General features: G+C 35.7%; 1 protein-coding gene across 3 annotated transcripts in view; it reads right to left on the bottom strand.

The window, feature by feature from the left end:
- LOC145279898 (apicoplast pyruvate carrier 1-like) overlaps positions 1 to 9,102 on the bottom strand; it is an 86,042-nt gene extending 76,940 nt beyond the window's left edge. The window contains exons 1-2 of one of the 3 annotated variants that reach the window (XM_080131430.1): positions 8,713 to 9,102; positions 1,058 to 1,247 (exon numbers count right to left, since the gene is read on the bottom strand). In XM_080131430.1, the coding sequence (XP_079987556.1) occupies positions 1,058 to 1,247; positions 8,713 to 8,839 (317 nt within the window). In that variant the 5' untranslated portion in view covers positions 8,840 to 9,102. The remainder of the gene's footprint in view (positions 1 to 1,057; positions 1,248 to 8,712) is intronic. The other 2 variants (XM_080131429.1, XM_080131428.1) reach the window with 2 other exon arrangements.
- Positions 9,103 to 9,360: the final 258 nt, after the last annotated feature.

Raw genomic sequence — 9,360 nt, 5'->3', positions numbered from 1 at the left:
ATCGTTGATATTTCCATATTTCGCCCGTTGTACTCTCGGGCCTTATTTGGATGCAGGTTTCATTTATACATGATGTTCTTTCAGTATTTAAATATGATCTATGCGAATTGTGTAAGTACATTGACGTTTTTTGCGTACTTAACTTCTACAGACAATCTATTTCAGTATATAGGAAAGACTAATATGCACACGCCATCAATATACATCATAGTTAAATACGGGGGAAATAGTATCGTATATAAGGTGATAAGCCAGAAAGTACATTGGCTGAAACGTAATTTACATAAAAGATCAAATCAACGATGTTTCATAAAATGCTGTTTTGATCTAAATAGATTGTAATCAGATATTTTACGGTGACATTATTTTAGTCTGCGTTTCACTTATGTACATGGATGTTTTAATTTGACATTCAATTGTTTTAATACTACATTCTTTTCGTGACATTAATTTTTAAAGTTGGCCTTTATTTGCATTCATTTGAGACGACTTCACTTGAATTAAGTTAACACGTTTTCACGTTCTCTTTCTTAGAAATTATTTGTTATTGCTTCGAAAATTTTCAGCAGATAACTAATGTTTTTTTCTTGTGATTATTCGGATTACTATTAACAGCTTAGATGAAATTTTTACAAGGTTTCAGCTAATATAACTTCTAGCTTTCCTCAGTTGCCTCTCGTCGAAGTTGAGTATGGAATAATGAATGAAACCTTTTATTTAATCTACGTTCGTCCCATCAAATAGGAGTTTTGCGTTTATTCAATTGAACCTTCACACCCCCCCACGAGCTGATTATCAATTAGCACTTATATCCGTTGCACCACGAAGAATGACATGCAAGATGCAAACAATAACTCGAATAATCAAAATATTACGAAAAATACGATTGTTTTAATTTGAGATCCATTTGCTTTAATTTAAATTTAATCATTTTAATTTACTGTTCACTTATTTTGATTTCAAATTTATTTATTTTTTATTAACTAGAAGTTCAATTATTTTAATTCCAATGTGGAAAGCTTTAGTTGAATGTTATACGAGTTTTGTAAACACTTACCTGACGAGTAAGCACCCAATCAGAATCGTAAGACGTGTTCCAATTTTCATTTCCATCATACCACCAATGAAACCGAATAGTCCCTGTAACATTGCGCTACTGGAAAATATCCAAGATGCTTTTTCATAAGTGAGATTAGGAGATGATCCTCTGGCTTTTAAATATGAGACAAAGTAAGGAGCAATGTTCCCTAAAAGTACAAAAGAGGAAAAGGAGGCTTATTATATGAAGTTGTCATCCTTCTATCTAGAGGTTTTATCATTCACAGGTGCCGTTTCTTGAAGTCCAAATTTCCAGCATTCTCGATTTCTATTACAAACAATTGACTTCGCGTTCCTGCAGTCTACCATTATGTCATTGCTGATAACTGCCATTTGCTTTCTCTAGAATTTAAACAGGAATAATCTTCCTCGAAATTCTACGAGTCTTTGTACCATTGAAGTGGAGATCTGGATGCTGATCTGTATTATATAGTCAGTATCATTTTTAGGTGAAGTGTGTTTGTTACATAACGAAAGCACGCAGCTTGGATAGTAGAGAATGATTAACTAAGTAGGGGTAGAAACCTGGATAGCTGAGAGTAATTCACTGAGTAGGGGTATAACACTGGATAGTAGAAAATAATTGACTGAGTAGGGGTAGAAACATGTATACGAGGGGCGTGCAATAAGTAATGCCTCTGACCCACTTCCAGTTATCTGATCTAGCTGAAATTTTGCATGTGCAATGATTTATATATCTACGGGTTATGTGGCAAATTACAGCTCTGAACTAATTGTGGTTTCTGTTTTACAGGTGTTTGAACTGAGTCAGGTGTGAAATGGAGCCTGTTGAATGTCGAGCAGTGATCTGATTTTTGTATTTGAAAGGATGCACACCACAGGAGACTTTTGATAAAATAAAAGAAACTTATGGTGATAATGCCCCATCATATGACCTTGTAAAACGCTGGCATCGTGAATTCAAACATGGCTGGAAGTCTGTGGAAACAGCTCCCAGACTTGGTCGCCTCCTTCTGCCATCGATGAAGCATCTGTCCTTCAAGTTGAGGCTGCCATTTTGGAAGCTCGGCACATAACTATTCGCCAAATAGCCCAAGATGTCAAGATTAGTACAGGGTCTGTACAAACTATCATTCAGGACCATTTGCATATGCATAAGGTGTCTGCCAGATGGATTCCCAGGTTGCTCACACCATTCCAGAGCGTCAAGTGCTCGAGGATGAATTTGGAGATGTGTGAAGCAGATGTCAAAGTTTTTCAAAAGACTGATTACACAGGATGAAACCTGGTTCCATCACTATGATCCAGAGACCAAAGCCCAGTCAATGCAGTGGAAGCACTTGGACTCACCACTTCCAAAGAAGGCAAGGGTGCAACCCTCCATTGGCAAGGTCATGCTCACAGTCTTCTGGGACCAGGTCAGAGTAGTGATGACAGATTTCCTGTCAAAGGGTACCACAATTACAGGAGCCTATTATTAGTATGCTTCACTTTTGAAGAAATTAAGGGAAACTATCAAAATCAAGAGGTGGGGCAAGATCAGCAAAGGTACCCTCCTCCTGCAGGACAATGCTCCGGTCCACAACTTGCATGTCGCCAGACCAGAAGCACGGGCGTGTGGTTATGAAATCCTTCCCCATCCTCCCTACTCTTCTGACCTTGCCGCCTCATACTTTCACCTTCCCAGCTATAAAGTTGTTTTTGAAAGGAAAGCGTTTCCTAGAAGATGCAGCCTTGATTTCTGAAGTCACGTCATGGTTGGAGGATCAACCTGGGGGATTCTACAAAAACGGTCTCCAGAGCTACACCAAACGATGGGAGAAACACATAATTCTGGGTGGTTCCTATGTAGAGAAAGAATAATAACTGCGCCAAGTTTCGTTGCACTACTGCTATAGAAAGCGGGTCAGGGATTGTAGAAAATAATTGACTGAGTAAGGGTAGAAACATGGATAATAGCGAATAATTGGTTGAGTAGGGTTAGGAAACTGGATAGTAGAAAATAATTGATGAAGTAGCGGTAGAAACACAGGTAGTAAAGAATAATTGACTGAGTAGGTGTAGAAATATGAATAGCAGAGAATAATTGACAGGGTAGGAGTAGAAACCTGGATTGTAGAGTATAATTGACTGAGTAGAAGAAAACTGGATAGCAGAGATTAATTGATTGAGTAGTGGTAGAAACATGGACAGTACAGAGTAATTGAGTGAGTAGGGGTACAAAATTGGATAGCAGAGAATAATTGAGTGAGTAGGGGTAGATATATGTATAGTAAAGAATAATTGAGTGAGTAGGGGTAGCAAACTTGGATAGTAGAGAATAATTTATTGACTAGGGGTAGAAACATGGATAGTAGAAAGTAAAGAATAATTGACTGAGTAGGGGTAGAAAGCTGGATAGCAGAGAATAATTGACGGAGTAGGGATGGAAACCTGGATAGTAGATTATAATTGACTGAGTAGGTGTAGAAATATGGATAGAAGAGAATAATTGATTCAGTAGGGGTAGAACATGGATAGCAGTGAATAATTCACTGAAGAGGGGTAGAAACCTGCATAGCAAAGAATAATTGACTGCGTAGAGGTAGAAACAAGGATAGCAGAGAATAATTGAATGAGTAGGGATAGAAATATAGATAACAGACAATAATTGACTGAGTATGCTTAGAAACATGGATAGAAGAGAATAATTGACTCAGTAGGGGTAGAAACATTGATAGAAGAAATAATTGACTGAGTATCGGTAGAAACAAGGATAGCAGAAAATAATTTACGTAGTAGTTGTATACAACATAGTCAGTAGAGAATAATTGACTGAGTGCGGGTAGAAACCTGTATAGCAGAGAATAATTATGTACGTGTAGAAATCTGGATAGCAGAGAATCATGGACAGAGTAGGGGTAGAAACATGGATAGTAGAGAATAATTGACTGAGTAGTAGTTGCAAACTGGATAGCAGAGAATATTTGACTGAGTAGAGGAAGAAACATGGATAGTAGGGAATAATTGACTAAGTAGGGATAGACACCTGGATACCAAAGAATAATTGACTGAGTAGGGCTAGCAACCTGAGTAGTACAGAATAATTCACTGAGTAGGTTTCGAAATATCGATAGTTAAGAATAATTGACTCAGTAGGGATAGACACATAGATAGAATAATTGACATAGTCCAGATATAAAAAAGATAGTAGAAAATAATAGACTGAGTAAGGGTAAAAACATGGATAGTAGAGAATAATTTATTGAGTAGGAGTAGAAAAATGGATAGCAGAGAATAATTGAATTAGCAAGGGTAGAAACCTGGATAGAAGAGAATAATTGACTAAGTAGAGGTAGAAACATGCATAGCAGAAAATAATTGACTGAGTAGGTTTAGAAACCTTGGAAACAGAGAATAATTTACTGAGTAGGGGTAGTAACCTTGAGAGCATAGAATAATTAACAGAGTAGGGGTAGAAGCATGGATAGCAGAGAACAATTGACTGAGTAGGGGAAGAAACATGGATAGCCGAGATTAGATTTTTGAGTAGGGGTTGAGACCTTGATAGCAGAGAATTATTGACTGAGTAAGGGGCAGAAACCTGACAGCAGAGAATAATTGACTGAGCGATGGCACAAACCCGGATAGCAGAGAATAATTGACTGAGTAGGGGTTGAGACGGGGATAGCTGAGAATAATTTAATGAGTAGCGGTAGAAACATGAATAGCAGGGAACAATTGATTGATTAACGGTAGAAATATACATTGCAGAGACTCATTATATGGTAGGTTAGAAAATTTTATAGCAGAGTATAACTGATTGAGTAGGGGCAGAAACATGGATAGCAGAGAATAATTGGCTTAGTAGGAGTAGAAATCTGTACAGCAGAGAATAATTGACTGAGCCATTGTACAAATCTGGATAGCAGAGAATAATTGACTGAGTAATGGTACAAACATGGATAGCAGAGAATAATTGACTTAGTAGGATTTGAAACCTGTAAAAAGGAGAATAATTTACTGAGTAGAGGCAGGAACCGTGATAGCAGAGTATAATTGACTTAGTAGGGGTATAAACATAGATAACAGATAATAATTAATTGTGTATATGTAGAAACCTGGCTGGCAGAGAATAATTTATTGAGTAGGGGTAGAAACATAAATAGCAGAGAATAATTGACTGTGTAAGGGTAGAAACCTGGATAGCAAAGAATTATTGACTGAGTAGGGGTAGAAACCTGACAGCAGAGAATACTTGACTGAGCAATGGTACAAACATGTATAGCAGAGAATAATTGACTTAGTAGGATTAGAAACCTGTATAGGAGAGAATTGACTTAGTAGGGGTATAAACATGACTAGCAGAGAATAATTTATTGAGTAGGGGTAGAAATATGGATAGTAGAGAATAGTTAACTGAGTAGGAGTAGAAACATGGATAGCAGTGAATAATTACATAACGAAAGCACGCAGCTTGGATAGCAGAGAATGATTAACTACGTAGGGGTAGAAACCTGGATTGCAGAGAATAATTGGCAGTAGGAATAAAACCATTGGCAGAAGAGAAGAATTGACTGGGTAGGGGTATAAAGCGGGATAGCAGAGATTAATTTACTGACTAGGGGTAGTAACATATATAGCAGAGAATAATTTACTGTGTAGGGACAGAAAAATTGATAGCAGAGTATAATTTACTGGGTAGGGCTATAAACATGGATAGCAGAGAATAATTAATTGTGTATGGGTAGAAACCTGGCTGGCAGAATATAATTTATTGAGTAGGGGTAGAAACATCGATAGCAGAGAATTATTGACTGAGTAGGGGTAGAAAAGTTGATAGCAGAGAATAATTGCCTGAGTAGGGGTAGAAACCTGACAGCAGAGAATACTTAACTGAGCAATGGTACAAACCTGGATAACAGAGAATAATTGACTGAGTTATGGTACAAACATGGATAGCAGAGAATAATTGACTTAGTAGGATTAGAAACCTGTATAGAAGAGAATAATTTACTGAGTAGAGACAGAAACCGTGATAGCAGAGTATAATTGACTTAGTAGTGGTATAAACATGGATAGCAGAGAATAATTAATTGTGTATATGTAGAAACCTGGCTAACAGAGAAGAATTTATTGAGTTGGGGTAGAAACATCCATAGCAGAGAATAATTGACTGATTAAGGGCAGAAATCTGGATAGAAGAGAATAATTGACTGAGTAGGGGTAGAAACCTGACACAGAATAATTTTTAAATGTGTGTGTGTGTATGTATATAGGGGTGTTTATGACCGCATCGATGATTCGTTTCTTGTTTTTTTATGCTTGTTTTTCATACATTCTAACATGGATAGTAGATTATAATTAACTGAGTAGGTCCAGAAACCTGGATAGCAGAGAATAATTGACTAAGTAGGGATAAAAACATGGATAGAAGAGAATAATTGACTGGGTAGGGGTATAAACCGTGATAGCAGAGATTAATTTAGTGACTAGGGTAGAAACATGTATAACAGAGAATAATTTACTGAGTAGGAATAGAAACATGGATAGTAGAGAATATTTGACTGAGTAGGGGTAGAAACCTATATAGCAGAGAATCATTGACTGAATAGGGGAAGAAACCTGGAAAGCAAAGAATAATTGACTGAATAGTTGTAAAAAGCGTGATAATAGAGAATAATTGATTTAGTAGCGGTAGAAACCCTGATAGCAGAGAATAATTTACTGTGTAGTGGTAGAAACCTGCATAGCCGGGAATAATTGAATGAGTAGGGATAGAAACATGGATAGAAGAGAATAATTGACTGAGTATGGCTAGAAACAGGGATAGCAGAAAGTTATAAACCATTGACTGTGAATACCTAATGCCAAATTGATGATTAAATACGATTTAAATTGTACTTATTTTTGCATCAATTACTCATCCCTATTAACCTGTAATAATTTTGAACCGTGCATCGAACGGATGCCATAATACTTAGTTCATTACCCCTGATCATAACAAAGACACATACAAAATTTTAGCCAGATCGGTCGAATAGAAAAAGTGGGACGGACAGTGCGACAAACTAAGAACACTATAATATAGATGTGTGTGATAAAATCAAAGAAGGTTAAAAACTAAAGGAGCAAAAACGAAGCAAAGTCAAAGATGAAGATAACAGCCCGTGACCTATGAAGCCTATAAATATAAACAATAGTTCATCTGAAAATATGAAAAATAAAAAACGCCGGATTCTTCAGAATGTATCCATTGAATATGCTATTTTCAACTGAAGCGTGACAGATCTACGAAAATGCTATTTCAAACGTAAGCGCAACAAATGCGTGTAAATGCCATTGCCAACTTAAGCGGAACAAACCCCATATTCATAGAAATTTAGATGTCTATATGTTTATATATTTGTATGTACAGGATTTACGTAAAAACTAATTAATTTGGACATAGCTACTAAACCTAAAGGGCGGTAATGTGGGCCATATTTAGATTAGGGGTAAAATAGAGATGGGAACTTTATGTGCATACTCAGTATGTTTGATTTTTGTGAAATTTTAGCTACAGGTAACACAGCACGCAATAAATGCAAAGCCTGACAAATAAATGGCACCCCTACTGAAGTTTTATAGGCAGGCAATGATCATTTTTATACGCTATTTTAGCGCATATATAACTATCTTCGACTACCTTTAAACACTATGTAAAATTAACTAGGTGTACAAAAATTCCTAGCAAATACATGACATGACTTAAATGATGAATAACATTATTAAAATGAAATAAAGGAAAAGAAAAGAAAGTAAAGGATAAATAAATAACGGAAAGCAAAAGGAAAGAAAACAGAAACGAATACCATGATTGGAAAAACAAAAATTAAAGTATAACTAAATAAAAAAAATCACTAGCGGCACAGAAATTAAGAGAAATATAACCGATAAAATTAAAAAAAAAAAAAACAAGCAAATAAGTTAATTTAGGTTTTCGTGGGGTGGGGGTACATGATGTATTAGTTCTATTTATCTTTATTCCAGGGCGGGAATATGCAACACAAGGTCAAGATTTGAAACCAGTACCCTAGAGGAAGATCACTTTGGCCGAATAAAAATTGCCTGAGGATCCCAGTCGACATTTCTCAGTAGAGTCGCCTCACCTTAGGCGATTATCAAGCAACTAACTCTTTCTCAAAGAGAAAAAATGCAGCCTGTAAAGATAAACTTCCTAGAACTGCACAAGACCATAATCTAGACCGACAGAGAAGGCAATCCTGAATATAACTATTATTAAGGAAATAATTCACCTCTGTTCTCAAGACATTACAAGATTTTCAATGTAAGTTAGACTTTTAGAAGGGGGCAATTTGTTTGCGTCGTATTTCAAGATAACTGAAGAGATTTCTACACCATTAAAAGTAATGTGAAAGAGATCTATCCTATACTCAAACCGAAAAATTTAAACAGGTTCGTTTTTTTTTAATTAAATAATTTTAATTTGATAAATTAATGCTTAATACATATATAGTATACAGTAATCAGAAGGAATTGTTGATTTTCATTCTGTTAGACAAAAAAATAAAAAATAAAAAAACAATAGACATCCCAACAATATACATATGTGGATATATATATATATATATATATATATATATATATATATATATATATATGTCTTCTTACCATAAGTGTAGATCGATCCCAAAGTCAGGTGGACCATAATGCCTCCAATTACAACTAAGATACGTTGAAATTTCCTCCATTTATGCGGCGTTATACCTTGATTCACCAGTTCTGATTCCGATGCCATATTCGAATATATTTTTACAAACTGTTTTTAGTCAATCAAACCAATAAATAGCAAGCGATTAAATGTTGTGCTATTAGTTGGCTCTAACAAGATTGAATCTGCCTGCTACAACCATCGGCTTATCTAGAGCCACCGCAGCAAACTTTGTCGCTTACACATTCTGCTTAGGGTACATGAATGGACTTTGAATCATGTTAAGGCCGGGTAGGAGTATATTCCTTTGAGTTTGCGTACGTATATATTTGCTATCGTAATTAGGCAATCACTTCTTCACTCAATCACGTACGTATGTAAAAACAAATAAACACCGATTTTAATATGAAATAAAAAGTAAAGTTTTAAATAAAGATAATAAATAAGAATTGCAATACAATTCCAAAGTCGTAAATTGTTTTAATTAGAACAATAAAACTATAATTTATAATCCACTTATATTATAAGTAAACACACTAGCCGCACTGATGAGCTGTGAAACAGCGAAACAGTACTGTATGTGGATGACTATAATGCTTCTCATCTTG

This window comes from Euprymna scolopes, chromosome 7 (assembly GCF_053919585.1).
Source record: "Euprymna scolopes isolate OS-2025 chromosome 7, ASM5391958v1, whole genome shotgun sequence".
NCBI classification, from domain to species: domain Eukaryota; kingdom Metazoa; phylum Mollusca; class Cephalopoda; order Sepiida; family Sepiolidae; genus Euprymna; species Euprymna scolopes.
The sequence above is the reverse complement of the archived record's forward strand: the minus strand, read 5'-3'. Positions and strand labels throughout refer to the sequence as shown.